Source organism: Cnephaeus nilssonii (genome assembly GCF_951640355.1).
Source record: "Cnephaeus nilssonii genome assembly, chromosome: 1".
In the NCBI taxonomy this organism is placed as follows: domain Eukaryota; kingdom Metazoa; phylum Chordata; class Mammalia; order Chiroptera; family Vespertilionidae; genus Cnephaeus; species Cnephaeus nilssonii.
Genome location: NC_137072.1, coordinates 93,974,526 through 93,998,007, shown reverse-complemented (window position 1 = coordinate 93,998,007; position 23,482 = coordinate 93,974,526). Strand labels below are relative to the sequence as shown.

The window sequence follows — 23,482 nt, the reverse complement described above, 5'->3', positions numbered from 1 at the left end:
CAACTTCAATATGGCCTAGCAGTTCTAGTACCAGTACCAGTTCCACTCATAGGTATATATCCAAGAGAAATCAGTGCATATGTCCACCAAGAGACTTGCGCAAAAATATTTATAGCAGATTTACTCACATTGGAAATAACCCAAATGTTTATCAACAGGAGAACGAATATCTAATGGCTTTATTGTACAGTGGAACACTGTACAATATAGCAGGGGGGCAAAAGTACGTTGACACAGTCAGCAGGTATGATTCTCATAGACATGCTGAGTGACAAAAGCCAGACAGAAAGGAGTATGCACCATGATTCTGTTTTTAAGAAATTCAAGATGAGCCAAAACTATTTTATGATGATAGAAATTAGGACAGTGGTTGGTGTAGGTAAGGATTGCAAATGGGAGGGGTACAAGTGAATCTTTAAAAATATATATATATATATATATCTTTTTTTTATTATTGATTTCAGAGAGGAAGGGAGAGAGAGAGAGAGAGAGAAACATCAATGAGAGAGAATCATTGATTGGCCGCCTCCTGCACACCGCCTACTGGGGATCAAGCCCACAACCCTGGGCATGTGCCCTGACTGGGAATTGAACAGTGACCTCTTGGTTCATAGGTTGACGTTCAACCGGCTGGGCAGTTTTCAGATTTCTTTATTCAACTAATTCTTAATGGTTTATAAATAACTCCCCAACATACTAATTATTATGAAGCATATTGAAAATGTACAACTTTTTCTCATTGAGATTGTTATAAATTGAATCTAAAGTTATAGTTCCAGATGTTTCCTTTCATTTTGAGGGCAAACAATAGAACCCCTTTTAACATGTTCACCTTTAGGTCTTTAACTTCCACTTCTTGAAGTGATAACTCAAGAAGGTCTATAATAGTTTGTGAGTATCTTCCCAATAAAGACACCGCAAATAAAGGAAGTTGGAAGTATTTATGATAATAACTTACGAATCTCTAAGGGAAGAGTTTATCACTTAACGTTTTTAAAATCTGTTTATAAAATATATATAACAAAAGTTATTATCTTAACTGTTGTTTTTAAATTGACATATAACATTGTAGTTTTAACTTTCTTTTAATGTACAGTTGTATAATAAGTACATTTACATTGTTGTGCAACCAGTTTCTAGAACTCCCCTCCCCCCCCTTTTAATAAGACTTTATTTTTTAGAGCAGTTTTAGGTTTACAGCAAAATTGAGAGAAAGGTAGAGATATTTCCCATATACTCCCTGCCTCCATAATACATGGATAGCCTACCCCATTATCAGCATCCTCCACCAGAGTGGTATGTTTGTTACAGTTGATGAACCTATATTGACACATCCCAATTACACAAAGTCCATAGTTTATATTATGGTTCACGCTTGGTTTTGTACATTCTACGGGTTTGAACAAATGTATAATGATATGTAACCATCATTATGATATACAGAGTGTTTTCGCTGCCCTAGAATTTATCTATGCTCTGCTTCTTCATCCCTCCACCCTATTCCTCCCCTCTCAGAACCCTTTTCATCTTGCAAAACTGAAACTCATTTCCCATTTAGCTTCCCTCTCCCCCTTCTTCCAGTCCATGACAGCCACCATTCTACTTTCTTTCTCTACGAATCATAGTGTTTGTCTTCTTATTCCTGACTTCACTTAACACAGTGATGGTGAACTTATGACACGCGTGTCAGCACTGACACGCGTAGCCATTTCTGATGACACGCGGCCGCATGCCGAGGATGAAACATTTGCGACTCGAGTCTTGGAGTTAGTTTTTTCCTCAAAGTGACACACTACCCGAGTTATGCTCAGTTTTTTGGCGAAGTTTGACACACCAAGCTCAAAAGGTTGCTCATCACTGACTTAACACAATGTTCTTAGGATTCATCCACGTTGTAACATGTGTCAGATTTTTCTTTCTTTTTAAGGCTAAATAATATTCTATGGTGTGTTTTATTTGTTTGTTTTTTGAGGAATTGCCATGCTGTTTCTGTTGCATTCCCACCAATAGTGCAAAAGGATTCCAATTACTCCACATCCTCACCAACAACTGTTATTTTGGTAGTTGTTTTTTTTTCATAGTAGTCATCCTAATGGGTTTGAGGAGATATTGTTTAAGTGATATTAAGCATCTTTTTTTTTAATTGATTTTGAAAGAGAGAAAGAGAAACATTGATTTGTTCCACTCATTTATGCATTCATTGGTTGACTCTTGTAAGTGCCTGACAAGACATCCAACCCGCAACCTTGTATTGGGACACACACTAACCAATTGCACAACCCAGCCCTGGCCGTTAAGCATCTTTTCATGTGCTTACCAGCTATTTGTGTGTCTTCATGGGAGAAATGTTTAAGTCCTTTCTCATTTTTTAAAAAGTTTTTTTGTTGTTGTTGAGTTGTAGGCATTCTTTATATTTCCAGATATTAACCCTTTATCAGATATATGATTTGCAAATATTTTCTGCCATTCTATGAGTTGCCTTTCACTCTATTGATTGTATCTTTTGCACAAAATGTACCCCCACACATACACACAGGAGTTTTTAACTTTGATAGAGTTTTATATAAATTTTTCTGTTTTTTCTTTTGTTTCTTGAGCTTTTGATGATGTCCAAAAAATTATTGCCAATTCCAATATTATGAAGCTTTTCTAAGAGCTATGTTTTCTAAGAGCTTGATAATTTTAGCTCTTACATTTAGGGCTTTGATCCACTTTGAGTTAAGTTTTACATATGGTTTAAGGAAAGGGCCAATTTTATTCTTTTGAGAGCTTGTCAAGTTTTTAAATGTCTGTTGCCTTGTTGAGATATAAATGTATAAAGCTACCTTGTGGAGATACTAAGATTTTGCTGAGAATTGAATGGTTTTTATTTTACACTAGAGGCCCAGTGCATGAATTCATGCACCAGTGGGGTCCCTCGGCCTGGCCTGCAGGATCTGGTCAAAACCGGCTCTCCGACATCCCCTGAGGGATCCCAGATTGCTAGAGGGCACAGGCCAGGCCAAGAGACCCCACCAGTGAACGATCAGGGCCAGGGAGGGACCGCGGGATGGCTCTAGGACGTGTCTGGCCCGTCTTGCTCAGTCTCAATCAGCTGGACCCCAGCAGCAAGCTAACCTACCAGTCGAAGCATCTGCCCCCTGGTAGTCAGTGCACATCATAGCGAGCAGTTGAGTGGCCTTAGTATATCATTAGCATATTAGGATAGGATAGGATAGGATGGTTTTATTTTTTATTGTGAGTTAAAATAATTGTGAGTTTAACATTATTTAAAATGAAATAATTCCTCTGAGTGAATATTTTACTTCAGTATTCAAATAAATTTCCTTCTATATGAAACAATTGTATTAATTTAAAATTATATAAATTAGGATTTTTATTAAAGTGATGTCATGTGTTTTTAAGTTAGGACACTTAAACAAGGCCATTGGGCTTAACTTAGTTAACCAGCTTAACTTTGTATATATATTTCTGTGATATTTTGTATTTTTGTCCTTTTTTGGGTGGTTTAAGTGCACTTCAAGCTGGTATATTTAGGTAGCTTGTGTGTTTTTTTAATCCTCACCCAAGGATATTTTTCCATTGATTTTTGGAGAGAATGGAAGAGAGAGGGAAAGACAGAGAGAGATACTGATGTGAAAGAAATACATTGATTGGTTGCCTCCTACAAGCACCCTGACAGGGCCGGGGAGGAGCTTACAACCAAGGTATGTGCTCCTTGACCGGAATCGAACCCGGGACCCTTTGGTCAGTAGACTGAAACTCTACCCACTGAGCCAAACTGACTTGGGCTATTTAGGTAGCTTTACAACAAAATATTCCATTATCTCTTTAAATATATTTTTTTATTGATTTCAGAGAGATAAAGCGGGAGAGAGAGATAGAAACATCAATGAAAGGAAACATGGATTGGCTGCCTCCTGCTGTCCCCTACTGGGGATTGAACCCGCAACCCAAGCATGTGTACTGACTGGGAATCGAACCTATGATTCCTGGGTTGATGCTCCACTACTTAGCCAGCACACCAATGGGTTATCTAGGTAGTTTTTGTTTTGTTTATATTTTATTGATTTTAGAGAGGAAGGGAGAAGGGGGGGAGAGAGATAGAAACATCAATGATGAGAGAGAATCATTGATTGGCTGCCTCCTGCACGCCCCCTCCTGGGGATCAAGTCTGCAACCCAGGCATGTGCCCTTGGCCGTAATCAAACCTGGGACCCTTCAGTCTGCAGGCCGAAGCTCTATCCATTGAACCAAGCCAGCTAGGGCATCTAGGTAGTTTTTGATGTGCATGTGCCTGTAAACATTTTCTTTAAAATTACCAGGGCATAAAATGAAATTACAGTAGTGAACTTCTAATTAAGAAATATTCCAACCTTGTTATGGTGATAATGACAGGAAAACAATGAACATTTAAGGACTAAATTTGTATTGTTTATGCTTTGACATCTGTCTTAAAAGAATATTGTCCATATAAAGATGTTAGAACTGTTGATTGAAAAGAACTTGTGTAAACTTTAGGAAATTTTAAAGCTTAGTCTAGAGAAGCACTTTCTATTTTCCTAGCTCTAGTTCAGAAATAGGAATTTCTGTTAGATAAGACTATGTAATGGTTTTTAAATCCTATTCTCTTTTTAATATTAGATTAGCATTTCAGCCAATTTTTAGCATAACCAGTATTTTCTTATTTCTGTAGCTTCTCTAAAATGATAAATTAGATTAATATTTACTCTGATAACATTTTAAAGAACAACTTGTATAAATTCTTCTCTAATATATAAAATAGAGACATACAGATGTGATACTTATTTTATCGGTTTAGAATAGCCTTTCTCAATGAGCTTAATCTGTAGTGCACTAAAGCAGTATTTCTGAAAGATTATCATACTTCAGAATCACTTGGAGTACCTGTTAAACCACCCCAGAGTTTCTAATTCAGTAGGTCTGGGATAAGGCTGAAAATTTTCATTTCTTACAAATTCCCAAGTGCTACCGATGTTACTAGTTGGTAAAAGCATACTTTGTTATACTCACAGCCTTAAGACATCATCCATTCTTGGTAATAAGTTATTTTGTCTTCTAAACATCTAGGATGGTATTATTTATATATTATCCTGGGGAAATTGAGAAAACAGTCACTTAGTAATTTTCTCCTTGTGTGGTAGTAATTTTCTCTTTGTGTGGTTGAAATGAAGACCCCCCCCCCCAACTGAAAAGAAGTATTTTAGACTGATATAATTAGTGTGGTGAAAATGGGCATATATTGTTTAATATCTTCAGAATCTTAAATATTTCACTATTATGCTTACATTTATAAACATTTCTATATTAATATTTAACAGAAATGCTATGAATCCTTGCTCGTTAGGTAGATACCATTTTCTAGATACATATTTGCTTTATAAATATATTTAGAAGCAAATGAAGTCAGCAGTCGCCAACCGGTGGTCCGTGGACAACCTGGTGGTCTGTGAGGTCTGAAAGGTTGGTGACCACTGAATTAAATGATATATTTTAAGCAAAAACTTGGTCTATTTCAGAATGCTAAGGAATCTTTTCAGACTTTTTAAAAAATATATTTTATTGATTTTTTAATAGACGGGAAGGGAGAGGGAGAGAGTCAGAAACATCGATGAGAGAGAAACATCAATCAGCCGCCTTTTGCACACCCCCCACTGCGGATGTGCCCACAACCAAGGTACATGGCCTTGACCGGAATTGAACCTGGGACCCTCGAGTCCGCAGGCCGACGTTCTATCCACTGAGCCAAACCGGCTAGGGCCAGACTTTTTTTTTTTTAATCCTCACCCAAGGATCTGTTTCCATTGATTTTTTTTTAAAAAAATAAATATTTTGTAATTTTTCTATTTTTGTTGTTGTTAATCCTCACCCGAGGATTTTTTTTTTTTCATTGAATTTTAGAGAGAGTGGAAGGGACGGGGAGAGACAGAGAGAAACATGATAGAGAGACAACATTGATTGGTTGCCTCCCACACTTGTCCCAAACAGGGCCAGGGATCGAGCCTGCAATCGACTTATGTGCCCTTGACCAGAATCACAGCCAAATCGGCTAAGGCTTCCATTGATTTTTAAAGAGAGTGGAAAGGAGTCAGGGAGGGATAGAGAGAGATTGGTTGCCTCCTGCATGCGCCCTGGCCCTGACCTGGGGGTCTCAGATCCGAGGGCCATGGCTCTAACCACTGACTCAAACAGGCCAGGGCTTTAATTTAATTTAATTTTTTACTATTTATTTTTTTATTGATTTCATAGAGAAAGAAGGAGAGAGAGATAGAAACATCAATGATGAGAGATAATCATCGATCATCTGCCTCCTGCACATTCCCCTACTGGGGATAATTTCCAGAAACCTGGGCATGTGGCCTGACCAAAAATTGAACTGTGACCTCCTGGTTCATGGGTTGATACTCAACCACTGAGCCACACCTGCTGGGCGAGGCTTTCTTGAAAGTAAAAGATATGTGCTTGATGATGTCTTATTTGTTTTTAGAGTGCCATTGAAACTAAGTTTTGCATATTAGTATATCACTTTATTTTTACTTTATGTCTAGAGAAATGGATAGGAAATGAGTCAATGGATACAGCTTATCTGAAGATATCGGTAATAAGAAAAAAAACAAAGCCAGTTCAAGACAGTTTGAATTGTCTTAAGAAATAGAATGACCCATGGAGAGAGAGAAACTTCAATGTAAGAAACATCAATCAGCCCTAGCTGGTTTGGCTCAGTGAATAGAGCGTCAGCCTGAAGACCGAAGGGTCCCGGGTTCGATTCTGGTCAAGGGCACATGCCCGGGTTGTGGGCTCGATCCCCAGTAGGGGGCGTGCAGGAGACAGCCAACCCATGATTCTCTCTCATCATGGATGTTTCTGTCTCTCTCTCCCTCTCCCTTACTCTCTGAAATCAATAAAAATATTTTTAGTAAAAGAAGAAACATCAATCAGCCTTAGCTGGTTTGGCTCAGTGGATAGAGCGTCAGCCCATGGACTGAAGGGTCCCAAGTTCGATTTTGATCAAGGGCACCTACCTCAGTTGCAGGCTTCTCCCTGGCCAGGCCCCTGTTCAGGGCGTGTGCAGGGCACGTGTTTCTCTCACATCGATATATCTATCTTTCCCTTTCTCTTCCACTCTGTAAAAACAGTGGAAAAATATCCTCAGGTGAGTATTAAAACCAAAAAGAAATAGAATCAGTCATTGTAAAGAAGAAAAAAATAAGCTACACAAATATGTAATTATAAATTCTATGACTTAATTATATAATTAAGATAAAGCCTTGGTTACTTTTCACTCCAGTAGTTATGTTTTTGTTTTTTTTTTCTCCCCCAGTAGTTATGTTTTATTCAGAAAACATCTACTTTGCTTTTGTCATGTGAAGCATTCCTTAACTTGATCTTTTCCTATTTTTAATTTTAGGGCAGCAGCAATGACTCTCCGCACGGTATTATTGTCATTGCAAGCACTACTGGCAGCTGCAGAACCAGATGATCCACAGGATGCAGTAGTAGCAAATCAGGTATGATAGCTGCTTCTTTTGAAGACACATATATATTTACCTTTTAGTCTCTACATTAGTGGTTTTCATTGTTAACATATGAGCATACTTTTATCAAACCTAAATTTGGAAATGGTTTCCTTTCTTGCAATAAGGTTATTTTGTCAGATATAATAGTGAAAAGATAATTTCTTGATTTTTAACATATTAGCTTAACACATTAAGCGCCCTGTCAGTCACCAGTGACTGACACAATACTTCCCGTCTAGAAGACAAAACAGGCTGGGCGCTTAACATGTTAATTGGGTATATGGTAGATTTTTTTAACATATTATAAAAATTTTTAAATAAATAATGTTAAAAGAATTAGAGTGAACATCCATATACCTACCTAACCTATATTCTATGATTAACATTTGCCTACATGTACTTTATCATGTGTGTATCCATTGATCTGTCCCTCCATTAAGTGATGATCCCTTCTTGATGATAATTTTAACCAGCTTCTATGGCACTGAAGTGGCATGGTAAAGTTTACCAAAGTGACCTTATAATTGCCAAATGGAATAAATATTTTTTAGTTTTGATCTTCAAGAAAGAGGACATCAGCCGAAACCGGTTTGGCTCAGTGGATAGAGCGTCGGCCTACGGACTCAAGGGTCCCAGGTTCGATTCCGGTCAAGGGCATATACCTTGGTTGCGGGCACATCCCCAGTAGGGGGTGTGCAAGAGGCAGCTGATCGATGTTTCTCTCCCATCGATGTTTCTAACTCTCTATCCCTCTCTCTTCCTCTCTGTAAAAAATCAATAAAATATATATATTTTTTAAAGTTTAACATTAAGAAAGAGGACATCAAATTATAGTCAGACTGTTTTTGTAAGTAATATTTTATTGGAATACAGCCACACCTATTTGATTACTTTCCAGCTACAAGTGGTAGAGTTGAATAATTGTGACAAAGACAGTATGGTTTGAAAGCCTGAAATAATTATTATCTGGTTTTTTGTTTGTTTGTTTGTTTTTAAATATATTTTATTGATTTTTCACAGAGAGGAAGGGAGAGGGATAGAGAGCTAGAAACATCGATGAGAGAGAAACATCAATCAGCTGCCTCCTGCACACCCCCTACTGGGTATGTGCCCGCAACCAATGTACATGCCCTTAACCGGAATCGAACCTGGGACCTTTCAGTCCACAGACCTACGCTCTATCCACTGAGCCAAACCGGTTTCGGCTATTATCTGGTCTTTTAAGAAAGTTTGCCAACTTCTATCTAAACCATTAGGATTGATTTTTCTCACAGAAATGTTTTCTTCACTTGATTTCTGAAATAACTTCTCTTTTATCTTCATAGTTGTAGTTGTTCCTTCTTAGTTCCCACAATTATTTCTCTTCTTTCTCTTCCCTTTTAAATACAGTTTCTTGGTTCTGATATATACACTCACTTGGATGATCATATCCACACTGATTTACCATCTGTATATTGATAAAATGTTCAGGCTAGACCTTTCTCCTGAGCCCAAGAACCAATTTGGAACTGGATAGCTCTATCTGACTGTTCCATGAATACCTCAGCATAGCATTCCCAAAACTGAATGCAGAATCTTAAATCCTGCAAACTCGTCTATCTTTCTATGATACCATCATCAATTTAGTTAAATATCCACGTCACAGTTTAGGAATTCTTCTCTAGGTATTTTTTTTCTCATGTTGATTCTCTTCCCAGTATCTGTCTGTCATCATACTTCTCTGATTGCTGCAGTACAGATTTTTAAATTTTCTCATTTCTAATGCTGTGATAGAAGTAACTCCCCTTCCTCAGCCTCTTCCTCCCCCCACGTTCTACATCGATAGCAGTTAGCCTTATAAAGTACAAGTCTTATTTTACTTCACTACTAAAAGCCTATTAGCTCTATCACCTACTTGGTAAGTCTCAATTCTTTTTTTTCTTTTTCTTTAAGATTTTTTTTATTGATTTCAGAGAGGAAGGAAGAGGGAGAGAGAGAAACATCAGTGATGAGAGAGAATCATTAATTGGCTGCCTCCTGCACGCCCCCCACTGGGGATCGAGCCCGCAACCTGGGCATGTGCCCTTTACTGGAATCAAACCCAGGACCTTTCAGTTCACAGGCCCGTGTTCTGTCCACTGAGCCAAACCGGCTAGGGTAGTAAGTCTCAATTCTTTTTTTTTTATTATTATTTTTAATTTTTTAAAATTTCTTTATTGATTAAGGTGTCACATATTTGTCCTCATCCCCCCATTCCCATCCCACACCCCTCCCCACGGATGCCCCAACCCCCTGTTGAACTTAACCATTGGTTAGGCTCATATGCATGCACACAAGTCCTTTGGTTGATCTCTCCCCCCTCCCCCCACCCTCCTCTATCCTCCCTCTGAGGCCCGATAGTCCGATCGATGCCTCCTTGTTTCTGGTTCTGTTCTTGTTCATCAGTCTATGTTGTTCATCATTTCCCCTAGATGAGCGAGATCATGTGTCACTAGAGATATACTTATATGAACTGAATGTGAGATGAGCAATAATAGTTATGCTGACAGGCAAATGAACCAGTCTGTAGTGAGTTTCTTTCTGGATCAACAGTTCTTTTGAGACCCAATATCAATGTCCACCAGTTCCTTATGTGTACATGTCGGCACTGACCCCTCAGCTCTGGATGGTGGACAAATGGTGGTAATGCAGGTTCGATTTCCTCTGGTTGGGTCTCGGCCAAACCCAGGGGCACGGCTTCATCCGGACCCAGGGGCACGTGGCCTCACCCGGACCCAGGTGCGCGCGGCTTCCCCCGGACCCGGGATCCAGCCTCACCCGGATCCAGGGGCAAGTCTCAATTCTTGAGCTTGCAGAGTTCCTCCATGATTTGAGCTATCTACATACTCAGCTTAATTCCCTAAATTCTTATTGTTCCTCAACTTCATGCTTTTTCAAGATGCATTTCTACATGTCATTTTACCCAATCTGCCATGTTTCCTCTGCCTTAGGAAATTTTTTGTTTGTTAATTCTCACCCGAGGATATTTTCCCATTGACTTTTAGAGAAGGTGGGGTGGAGGGGGTGGGACACAGAGAGAGAAACATTGCTGTGAGAGAGAGACAGACACATTGGATTGGTTGCCTCCAGAACTGCCTGACTAGGGCCGGGGATCGAGCCTGTAACTGACGAAAGTGCCCTTGATCAGAGTCGAACCCAGGACTCTTTAGTCCTCACCCGAGGATTAGAGAGAGAGAAACATTGATATGAGAGAGAAGCATTGATCACTTGCCTCCTGTATGCACCCCAACCAGGAATAGAACTCATGCCCTTGTTTTTTTGGTGTAAAGGACGACTCTGCAACCAACTGAGCCACACCAGCCAGGGCTACCTGATGAAGCTTTTCCTCTTAGCAAGCTCCTCTCTTCTCTTGAAAAGTTGTTCACCCCTTGTTTTATGTATATTCTTGTTAGAATATTCTATTTGTCTCTGTGTGCTTAGTGTTTTACATGTTATATATATGTATGTGCTATCTATTCATTTTTGGTACTTAGAAGCATAGCCTGAGTCCCAGCTTTGGTTTCCTATTTAGTGGTGAGGTGGACTCAAAGATTTCTTCTAGCTCCTAAAACAAGCCAATAATTTGACTTGTTAAGAATTAATATTAGAAAACATATTTATCATTTTAAATATAACAAAATCTCGGTGTTAAAATATTAAAGATGTATAAAATACTTCTGAAAGAAAGTGAATTCCACAGTTATTTTAAATGTATACTTTGCTTTATTAAATAATGGAATATTTGAGAATAAATTTATCTCTTTTCACTCCATATGGGAAGTTTTATCCTTTACAAGTGTTGTATGGTAAGTTCATAATCATCTCAAAACATGTGATATAAGTTAGGCTTTGCACATGTGTTTTTCTTTTTTTAAAATCTTTATTGTTGATATATGGGGTTTTCTTAAATCGCTATACACTGATACAGCTCTAGTAAAACAGTAAAGTCCAGTTGTATATTCTAGCTGAGCTGTGGTTAATTAATGTCCACGTTATTTTAGAAACTAGTAATTTTTTTTAAAACTAGTAATTCTATTTATTTGTATAATTTTGCCCTACACAGTATTTAGAACTACACAGTATTTAGAACCATCTCTAATTAGAAACAATCTCTAACACCTCACTTGACTTAGTATTAGTTTTCTACTACTTACATTTGTTGAAATTGGAGATCAGAGTTGATAAATGTTATTTGTCTTTGTTTTTCTTTCATCTATATAACTTATGAATTCTAGCTTATGTTATAATAATGTTACAGTTTGTTTGCAGTAGAGAGTGAATCAATAACATTTAAAACCTACGTTAGTTTTATTTAGAAAAAGCAGGTTATTAGGCAGTTAGAACTTAGCTAGTTATAACTCTATTGTCATGTCAATCAATTTTTTTTTCTCATGTAGTACAAGCAAAATCCTGAAATGTTCAAACAGACAGCTCGACTCTGGGCACATGTGTATGCTGGAGCACCAGTTTCTAGTCCAGAATACACCAAAAAAATAGAAAACCTATGTGCTATGGGCTTTGATAGGGTAAGTAACATAAAGGCATGCTGATTTTGATATATTCATTGATTTTGAATGATTGCGGCAAATTCTTGGCTGACAGAATTGCTTCAAAAATACTCTAAATTTAGTTTTGATATATGAACTTTTTGTTTTTAAAAATCAGTGATTTTTCTTTTCCTTTTACTCATTCCAGTCATTTGTTTTAGAAGCTTTTTTATGCACAAGTGCAATGCAACATAAAGATAAACAAAAACAAGGTGTGGTTTCTAAATATAAAGACAGGGAGTGATTTAAGATATTTCCTTGAGATTTGATTTTTTTTGTCCCCCTTTTTATTTCTACAGAATGCTGTAATAGTGGCCTTGTCTTCAAAATCATGGGATGTAGAGACTGCAACAGAATTGCTTCTGAGTAACTGAGGCATAATGAGAGAGCTGCTGATATAGTCAAGCTTGCCCCTTCTTGAGGAGCCTCAACATCTGTTATTTTTAGGATTCTGCATAGATTTCTTTTAAACTGGCATTCTTGCCTAATGATGTTATCTAGGCACCATTGGAGACTGAAAAAAAACATCCCTGCTCTGTAAATAAAGCTAATTAAACGTCTGTGTAAATTTAAAAAGGGGAAATACTTTAATTTTTTTTCTTAATAGTGTAAAAATTCTTTGAGCTAAGCGAAACCATGGAAAAAACATGCTACTTTAGTATTTAGCAGTGTACCAGAATAGCAAGAGTTTGCTTCAGGGTTTTGTTGAATAATTAAGGTAATATTTTGAGTGTGTCAGGACCATTCAAATTGTTGGTGTTGCATCACAGCTACCTTAACTGTTTTTAACATGGATCCTCTGTGCCTGTGAATTTACTTGCATGCTTGTACTTGACTTCTTAAGATGGGTAGCTGAAAAGACCACCATTTTAAGCATTTGAGAATTCTTAAACTTGAGATTTATCTAGAATGAAGATGGTGACCTCTTCAGAGCCTTTTTGTCCTGGTCAGCAGACTGGGCCACTATATTTATTTTTCCTCTCTTACCACACACAGCTAATACCCTAATAGTAAATTCTCTGGGAAATGTGCTGAAGGACAGTATCCCTTGCTTCATTTTTTTTAGGTTGTCCATATGGAATGTTATGTCACATTTCTTTACTCTTAAAAACGTTCCTATGTTAAGTAATAATGTAAAGATGGAGCTGCCAATTTTCTCTTGCAAAATCAGTAAATACTTGATGTTGCAGTATTCCCAAGATTTAATAATAAAAGAACCCAACTTAGTTTTTCAAGTGAATTTGACATCTATTTTTAAGCTGATGAAGTTTTTCTTTGAGAACTCGAAAAGATGAAATAAACCAACTGCAGTTTTTTAGCCTAATTTTGGCTTTATAGAGATTGCTTTATCAGATACTTTAAAAGTCGCTCTTGCTTGCATTTCCCCCTATTTACCCATGAAAGCTGTGTTGGTGTTTAATTGTACATACTTCAGATGCACATAGGAATAGAAATGTGTTATAAATCTAGCTTTCTTTATGATGTTTCTGATAATACGAAAATTGAAAACTTTACCTTCTCTTGTACATATAGTCAGACTTTCTGTGTATTAAACTTACATTTCATTCTAAATTCTAAAGTTTGAAAATTTTTAGTTTTGCAAGTTCAAACACTAATGTGACCATTTTATGAAGGTTGAAATGGATTTATGCAGGCAGTTCTATGCATAGAAACACAGTTCTTATTAAATTTTCAGGACAGTGCAAATAATAAAAATGTAATGGAATTGGAATTAATTAAAGCAAGGCTGTATATTGAAAGTCCTATTATAAAAGGTTTGCTTTCTTCAAGTGTTATTTATCCTAAATTATAATTGTTAAGTGTTTGGAAAATAATTTTAAACCATAAATTCAGCATAATTTCATTGACGTCTCAATAATCTTAGAAGCAATAAAAGAACCATTGTTAAATATATTGTAACGTTAAAGATGTGAAGGTTCTTCCAAAAACTTGTAAGGTTTTCCTAATCAATAGTAAACTCTAGTAGTAGATATTATTGCATACTAAACACAAGTTGCTATGTTTTTTTCCCTATATGTTTGCTTAAGCATAAATTTCTTTATACAATCACCTCCTTTAATTGTTGTAGTTTAGTTTCTTTCTAAAGATGCCAAAGGAAACAAGATTTTTCTTTATTTATTTTGAATAACTAATACCTTGTACTTTTCTTTATATTTTGAAGTAAGGTTGGAATTATGTGAAAATGTGGACAGTTTTGTTGCATTGTTGGTTAGAATTTTTTTTAAGTGTAGGGCAGCTTGGTAATATATTTGGATTATTTTAAATATCAAACATCTACCCAGTTTACTATTTGCCTATATTTTCAGGGTATATTTAATTGTCCTGTGGTTAGACAAAGGAGAGAGCTCAGAGGTTACTAAATGTCAAGCATTACTTAGCTCTGGGAGGCAGCTATACCTTGCCTTTGATTTTTATGCACATTAGCCCATAGGATATCTATTCATCTAACTATAATTCAACATCCCCAGTGCCCAGGAAATTGAAAAGTAAAATATTTGGTTTGAGAGGTTCTCCATAATGGATTTTTCATTTCAAAATTTATTTACCTCATTTTCATTTAATGTGATAATTCTCCTTTCTGGAACACTGTCATCCTATTTTGTTTTTTCATATTTCTCTATAAGTGGATTTATTTTCCTAAACAAAGAAATTAAAAGCAATTTCTTTTTTGCTCTTGTCTTTTATATATGTTTAGAAAAAGGACACTAAAAGTACAGGTCTAGGTAAAAGGTACCCTGGTAAAAATTATTTTTATAATTCTCAGTTTTTTGTGATTTTCCAGTTTTTTTAAAGGCCTCAAAAATAATGGTTAAAAAATATATATTTAGTGATGTCCTGTTTACAGCAGGCAGATTTGCTAGAAGTCAACTGATACTCCAGCAGGCTTTTATTGTAATCAAATCTATTCCGTGAGTATGTGCCTGACTTTTAAAACAACAAATAACTGTATAATATTTCAGTACAGATTACCGAAAGAATGGATAGCTATTTGTGACCCAAATAAGTATATAGTAAGTAGTTTATAAATATTTGAAGAACTTGTACTAAATTAGATGCTCTGAGTTAGCTCCCACAAATGTTTGGAATTGTGAGTATGGTTTACTTAAACAACACATTCAATTTTATAAATATGTTTGGATTCTGAGTATTTTGCTTTTAAGAAGAATAATCTAGGAAATGAAAGTAAGACTGATGGGGGGGTGTTTTTCACATTTGTGGTTGTTGGTGACGCTTAAAACTATGCAAACTAATTTTTTTAAGTATCCAAGAGAATTGGCAGTTCGGTGGATATTGCTTACTTATGCACTACAGAAAGTAGCATATCATGTTACTGTTTAGGCTGCTTAATAAGTTTATCAATGTGAAAGTAGATCTTGGCTATAAGTTTACACCTGATTTGAGCTTTTAAAACTCAGCAATAGGAGTAAGATAACGTTTCCACAATCTTGTAGCAACAGGAAGAAAGCATTTTGTTGTTTGAAGGATTTCAGATAAATTCGGGCAGGGAAGAGTTGGAGCCAGGTATACTTGTACATAGATGGAAACAATGTTTGGATATGAAAAAGGAAGCCGTCTGTTTACAGTTAACTTTATTTCATGGACTTTTACAAAATGATGTATTAAACACTTTTTCTAGTTCAAGAAATTTCAATTCCAGGGTACAAACCATTGATTTAAGAATTTTGCATTTCTATTCTTTTAGTACCAGTTTAAAATAATGCTTAATACCAGCTCTTTGCTATCACTAGGGAAGAAGGCAACTTGAAGTATTTACTGATAAATAGCCTTTTCCCCAAATGTGACTTTTCTGCAGTGTCTACATATTTATGTCACATGTTCTATTTGCACTGCTGCAACATGGATCAAAAATCTTGTGGCACAGGGGTAGGGGAATGTCAGTATCTCTCTTGTCCTGTTCTCTTACCGCTTTATTGGACTGATCTACCCTCATAAACCTGTGATCCTCACCTAAATGTAAGTTGAGAATGTGTCACCTTTTGCTTGGTTATTTTAACCATGCTGCTATATATATAATCAGGTGTGACACAAGTTTATCCGTTTGGTTCTAGCGGGTGGGTGGATATAAATCATTGCACTGTGCTGTTAACCAATCCTTGTGTGCTTGCTGTTACCTACTTTTTACAGGCATCATAATAAAAGCTAGACTATTTCTTTTGGGGGGAAAGAGACTTATTTAATGTAATTTAAAGACTTTTCCAATAGAAAATGAAATACTATTGAAAATAATATCTATTTTTTAGCTTTCAGCAATTGATGGTGCTTTGTTGTGGTGTCTGCTGGAAGTCTACTGCCATTGTAGGGATTCTCATTAACCTCACTAAGAAAGAACCTTGCTTGTTAGCTTCTCTAGATCTCTATTCTAAACCATCTGTTAGTGATGATAAATCTGTAGGAGGGTCTATCCTAAGCCGTTAACTTCCTGTTTGGGGAAAGTGGGTGGGTTACCAGAAAGACCATGAAGCAGGGTGGGCTGTGGGGGGAAGGGTTGGGTATTTGTCTTGAGAATTAAAACTACGAAACACTTTTGTACACAACTGATTTTTTTAAAAAAAATAAACACATTTTTAAAGATGTTGAATTTTTTTTCCCCCCTTACTGGGAATTCTTAAAAATAAATGCATGCATGTTTTTCCCTGAAAATGGTTTATATCTTCTTTCTGGGTATTCATCTATGGACAGGCGGTTAAGCCTCCACATTACTTTAAACAAAAAGAAGCAGGTAGCAGTTTCTCCTAGACAAGTTTCAAAATGATGAGCATATGATGATAGATGCAATAAATTATATTGGGTCTGAATTTAAAAATGAGTTGAAATTGTTTCATTCTAATTAAAATTATTTATTTGAAAATAGACATTATTTAACTAGGTTCTAATTTAAAAATTAGCGTAATCCAGAGTGAGTATTGAAAGTAATTTTGTTTGTTCTGTTTTCATAGTGCACACAAATCTTTCTGGAAAGATTATTACCATAGAAAGGACTCTGAATTGTTTCAGAAAGTCCTGGGTCACTATTCTTGGGTTACCCTGCCTCCATTAGTAATGATAATTAAAAGAGCTCATATTGATTAGGATTTGTACTAATTATTTTACATAGCAAACTGATTATTACTTTGTATCTCTAGGGCATTCATAACGAGCTTTCAGCATTCATGAGTTTCTCTGACCTGGAAATGGAATTGCTCCTGAATGGAATACCAATATGAAGTGCTCTTTTCATGGAGCAAGCTGGATCTTTTCATATTAAAAATCAAGGATAACAAATGGAATTCAAGTGAGCTCTCATGCCAATCCCCAGCAAAGAATGGTCAGATTTAAAGGGTAGTAAACACTTGGTACATGTTTTGATTCAATCATCAAAGATTTAAAGTTTTTCAGTGAATAACATGAATTCTCTAATAAAGCTTTTAGGAGTATGTCCTATTTATGTATGCATGTAATGTTCATTTCATTAGTATTTGCATTAGTTGATAGATGAATGAACTGTCCTAACCAATATTGAGGAACAGGGTTAATGAGAGTCCACTGGTATCTTCTAACCATATTTATAGAATTTTAAGGAAAAGGGGGCCTTCCTTTTCCCCCTAGTTTTTTAAAGTCCTTTAAAAAATAAATCAATTTAATGAGTTGGGATATCCAGAGTCACAGGTTATTTTTTATAGAAGTCCCATAATACTACTATTTATATGTGCCTACTAAACTTGGTAGCATTTTCAAGTCTAAAATATTATTTTTGTCTTTGTTTTTTCTTAAAGATAGGAAATGTGGAGGGGTCATTTGCAAGCATGAAAAGGAAAACCCAGTGCAGGTGGGAGTGAGGTCTTCAAGAAAAGTACCCAAACCAGTTTTCATGGTGTCAGTTGAGCAGAATGTTTTGGTGAAGCAGTGCCAGCTGTATTTAGGGCTCCATGACTTCCGCTGAAGTGTAAAATGCACTAAACATATTTTTATCCTGTTTTTGGAATAATGGAATACATAGCAGTGTTCTTGGTTTAGGGGACCCATAGGAAATTAAATGGCAACATCTAATTGGCCCTAAAAATTATCTTATTCCTTTACAGATACTTTAGTTCTTAATTGCATAATGGTGTACTTCTGTGTGGAGGGAGAGGTGTAGTTCCTCTGAGGTTAACCTTGTAAGATGTCATGACATAGAGGGGAAGTCCAAAGGCAAAATTTTTGGTAAGAAAACAAATTCAGGATAACCATCTGCTGAGGTGATTATTAGTATGGTTCATTATTTTTTCATTTAAAAAATTACATTTAAATTTTTATAATGAGTAATGGAAGAGTTCATTGTGGAAAACCTATGATTCTCATTCTACCTTTAATACTAAGTAAGCCATAGAACAGTTTTTAAATGTCTGGTTTTTGTTTTTAGGCTATCCCTCTTTAGGTAACTCTAGGCTTCTTTTCTAAGAGTCGTTATATTTCTGTACCATCAATCATACCTGGTATCTCTTGATTCTCTAATTTTATCCCTAGCCTTTATCTTCACTTACTAATGGGATGTAGGTTTAGGGAGGGCTGTTGAAAGCACAAAAGGACTGAGAAGTAGAATCCTGGGGGCAGGGTGTGTATAAGTAAAGGGCATCTACTCACTGAAGCAGAAGCTTTGAACTGTGGTAGAGATAAGGAAAAAGTATAATGGAACAAGGAGGCTGATATGTAGATTAGAGTAGCAATTAAAAGATGAAGAGATGGAAAGATTATGTCTAAAGTGATCATTGGTATGGTTGGATTTAAAGTCCTCAACAGCTGTTTTTGGTCCCACATCCTGCATCCCTGAAGGGGAGGCCGGCACACTCCTTGTTACTTGCCCAGCTTGCCCCATGGGCCATCATTGTAACATCTTGTCCCTTGCTTCCTGACATTCCTGGCAAAATATTTCTCTACCCAGTCACCTCATACCTGCATAACAGAATTTACCTGGAGAAAACAGTTGTGCGGACTTCTCACTGTTGACTAGTAACCACTATTTTCAACTGGGCCATTAGCACTTAACTTTAATCTCCATTGCCCTGATCATACTCTTCCATTCTGTGAGGTGACAGTTGCACAACTCACTTGCCTTGAATCTCTGACAGCTAATCCCTTACAGCTAACGAATTAATTTCTTGTATAAGAGAAGCAAGGCGTACATCTCATCAAGTGTATCAACAGAATTTATGCTTCTTACCATGGTGACAGTAGCTGCCCCTTCTGACCCTAGTCACTCTTCAGGCCTTATCCCTTTCTTCTCTCCCTTGCTCCCCCTAGCTAGACACACTGGCCTCTAGCATTAGTCAGATGCACCAGGCTTCTCAGCCTCAGCGCTTCGAGTAGCTGTTCTCTGCCTGGAATGCTCTTCTCCCAGATCCTCACATGTCCTGCTTAATCATTTTATTCATGCTGCTGTTCAAATGATCATTCTAACTGAAACAGCTTTTGCCTCCAGTTATCCTCCTCATAGAACATCAATGATGAGAATCTGATCGGCTGCCTCCTGCACGCCCCCTACTGGGGATTGAGCCTCCACACCGAGCATGGGCCCTGACCTGGAATCAAACCTGGACCTCAAACACAGCCACACCAGCCGGGCTTAACCTGCTTTTTAATTTTGTCCAACATAGGGTTGGGACTTTTTTTTTTTTTTGCGGGGCGGGGGGGGGGGGGGCGTTGCCTTATTAATTTTATCTCCAATGCCCAGAACATTGACTGGAACATTAAAAAAATAGTTCAGTAATCAGTAAATGCTTGTAGGGTAAATGAGTGAATGAAAAGAGTGGTAAATAAAGTAGAGGACGTCTCAATGGGAAAAAACAACACCCAAAGGCAGGTAGAAAATAGAAGCAAAGGTGTGAGATGCCCTAGCTGGTGTTGCATGGGGCACCTCTCAACCAACTGAACCACACCGACCAGGGCAGATTCTAGTGACTTCGATACAAAAAAATTCAAACACAAACTCATAGAATAACAAAATTGAAATAAGTTCAGTTTCTCGTCACTTTGAATCTAGGGCCTTCTGTCCAAAGCTTAGAATGTAGAAAGCTAGGAAAAAAAGTGGTTCCTGCCCTCAAAGAAAAAACATAATCCACGAAGTCAGAACTTTTCTCGGACCCATCAGAGAACCTAATAAACGGACAAATCTAAAGAAAGGCCCCTCAGACTCGGGAGTTTATGCTTATTCACAGGTGCTTTATCGGCTCCAGGGAGCTGGCCTGGGTGCAGGTGGAGCCCAGAGATAAGCTCTCGGATGACTAGCTGCTGCCTTGCCGCTGCCGTGGGAAGGAAACCACGCCCTGCCCCAACCCTCCTCCTAAGAAACACACTAGCTGCCGGAGGGAAAGCGACCATTCCAGGGTAGAGGTGAAGGTCCGGTGGGGCTGGGGAGAGGAAGGGGCAGAAGCCCATCCCGCAGCCAAAGGCTCCTGCTGCTGGAAGCCCACCCGGGAGGTTTGCTGCCGGGCTATGTGCTTTCTCTTCCGGATTGTAGATGGACAGCGCCTTGCTGTGTCCTGACGGCCTTTCCTTTGTGTGCAGTGGAGAGTGCACAAGTGAGTTCCCCGGCGTCTTGTCTCATAAGAATATGAACCCTGTTGGGTCACTGCCCGCCTCTTATGGCCTCATTTAACCTTAATTACCTCCTAAAAGCCGTATCTCCACGTGCAGCCCCACGGGGCTCAGGGTTTCAGCATATGGATATGAGGGCGTCTGGTTAACTTTTCACCACTCTGTCCAGGTCTGCTGAAACCCCACCCTTAGTCTCTGCTCGATTCACACTGCCTCCTGCCCTCACCAAGCCCAGGAGCTAATCCAGGTGACCCTCGTTTCCCCGAGTGCTGCCTACAACTCCTGGTACTAATTTATGAGAAGTCAGAGAAGAAAAGAAGTTTATTAACAGGTGTTGAGCCCTAGCTAGTTTGACTCGTTGGATAGAGCCGTGGTCGGCAAACTGCGGCTCATGAGCCACATGCGGCTCTTTGGCCATTTGAGTGTGGCTCTTCCACAAAATACCACGCCTGGGCGAGTCTACTTTGAAGAAGTTTAAGTTTAAACATTTGGCTCTCAAAAGAAATTTCAATCGTTGTACTGTTGATATTTGGCTCTGTTGACTAATGAGTTTGCCGACCACTGGGATAGAGCATCAGCCTGCGGACGGGAGGGTCCCAGGTTGGATTCCGGTCAAGGGTACATGCCTGGGTTGTGGGCTCAATCCCCAGTAGGAGGTGTGCAGGAGGCAGCCAATCATTGATTCTCATCATTGATGTTTCTCTCTCTCTCCATCTCTCTTCTTCTCTGAAATCAATGAAAAATTAAAAACAGGGCCTGGCTGTATTGGCTCAGTGGATAGAGCATCGGCCTGCGGACTGAAGGGTCCCAGGTTCAATTCTGGTCAGGGCATGTGCCTGGGTTCCAGCCTCGATCCCCAGGAGAGGGCGTGCTGAAGGCAGCTAATCAATGATTCTCAATGACGTTTCTCTCCCTTCCTCTTTGAAATCAATAAAAAATATATTTAAAAAATTAAAAACAGGTGTTAAGTAGCTCAAACCCTCTGGGAAATGGTGGATGTTAGTGTCAGAAATAGTATCACAGAACTGGCCTCCCCTGCCAGAGCCTGGGGCACCCAGCCAGCCTGCAGCACCTGTGCCCCCCACGGCGGGATGTGGGCTCTGCTGCCCAGCATTCCCAGGGTGGTGAGGTCCCCGTTCTGCGTGTCCTAATCCACATCTCAAAGGGCGGGTGTTTGGTTGACAGCTCTCGGGTGCCGGCTGGGACAGCTCCGAGGGAGGTTAGGAAGGTGTGTTCTCAGCTTTTACACAGGGAACTGGCTCTGCCCCACGCGGTGGTTCCCCAAACACGAAAGGGCGTTCAGTATACTGACTGTCCAGAAAAGGGTAAACTTTCCCTATAGACATGGCCTCTGGGCTGAAGTGTACGGAAATGTGAGGAAGTGGAACGGGACCTGGCTCAAGAAAGAGAATTAACCCAAGTGGGGAGGCTGGCCCAGAGCCTGAAAACACACAACAAACAGGAGCCCACGTCTCATTCTCCGCAGGTGCTGCCCGAGGACGTGGTGGTGGGAGCCGGGGCTTCCGTGTGCTGGGCCGGTGGCAGCCGCTGTGGGCAGGCCGGCCCTTACTGTGGGCCCAGCACTGCGTGGGGCTTTCCATGCTTACCGCAGTTTACCCTCACCTGTGACCTCACCTGTGACCGGTTATTATCTAACAGGCGAGAGTGCCCTCCGTGGTCCTGGTCTGTCTCTGGCTTCAACGGTATTCGGAGGGAACAGACCCAGGGACACCCCTCTCCCAGCCTCCGGCCACTCTCCTGCTTCTTACCCCGTCACCACCTGCAGAACCACCTCCGAGACCAGCCAACAACCAGGTTTTTTTCTACCTTAACTCCTTGTTGCCGAACAACCATGAGCTCCCAGATTTGTCAGAACTGTCCCACCCAGGTGGAGGCTGCGGTCAACCGCCTGGCCAACCTGCAATTGGCCTCCCGCACCTACCCCTCCCTGGGCTTCTATTCCACACCTACCTCTCTCTGGGCTTCTATTTTGACGATGTAGCTCTCGAGGGCCTGGCCACTTCTTCCAAGAGTTGGTGGAGGAGAAGCTCGAGGGCGCTGAGCGTCTCTTAAAGATGCAAAACCAGTGCAGTGGCCTCACCCTCTTCCAGGACGTGCTGAGGCCTCCCCAGAGGAGTGGGCCAAACTCAGGGCGCCAGGGAAGCCGCCGTGGCCTTGGAGAGGAGCCTGACCCAGGCCCTTTGGGAGCTGCCTGCCCTGGGTTCCACCCTCACAGTTCCTCAGCTCGTGACTTGCTGCAGAACCACTTCCTGGTGAGGAGGTGAAACTCATCAAGAAGATGGGCGGCAGCTGACTCACCTCCGCAGGCTGCCAGCCCCCAGGTTGGGCTGGGCTGGGCGAGTATCTCTTCGAAAGGCTCACCCTCAAGCACAACTAGGAGCCTTTGGAGCCCAGAGGCCTATGAGGAACCCCTCTGCATCCCCCTGGTGTCTGGCTTACCTGAGCCTCTCCCCAAAACTACTAGCCATTCCTTTAACCACCCTGAAGCCCTCTCCCATGCCTTGGACCAAATGGAAACAATAAGGCTTTTTGGAAAAAAAAAGAGAGGGAGAGAGAGAAAACAGTGGTAGGAGGGCCTGTAAGATTTCCAAGATCCCACTGTTCCGGGTGTATCAGAAGAGAGTGGGCTCTACAGGGTTGAAGCTACTAGAGGCTGGTCATGAAGGTGACCCAGCCAGGCCTCCCTGCAGAGCCTGCTTCCCAGACCTCCTTCACACTCAGCTGCCCACAGGGCTTCCCAGGCAGAGAGCAGGAACGGTCAGGCAT

General features: G+C 39.4%; 1 protein-coding gene across 1 annotated transcript in view; it reads left to right on the top strand.

Annotated features, from left to right (window-relative positions):
* The window catches only part of UBE2K (ubiquitin conjugating enzyme E2 K), a 65,236-nt gene extending 47,616 nt beyond the window's left edge, over positions 1–17,620 (top strand). The window contains exons 5-7 of the mRNA XM_079770121.1: positions 7,430–7,529; positions 11,954–12,082; positions 12,403–17,620. Of these exons, the coding sequence (XP_079626247.1) occupies positions 7,430–7,529; positions 11,954–12,082; positions 12,403–12,477 (304 nt within the window). The 3' untranslated portion in view covers positions 12,478–17,620. The remainder of the gene's footprint in view (positions 1–7,429; positions 7,530–11,953; positions 12,083–12,402) is intronic.
* The last annotated feature ends 5,862 nt before the right edge of the window (positions 17,621–23,482 follow it).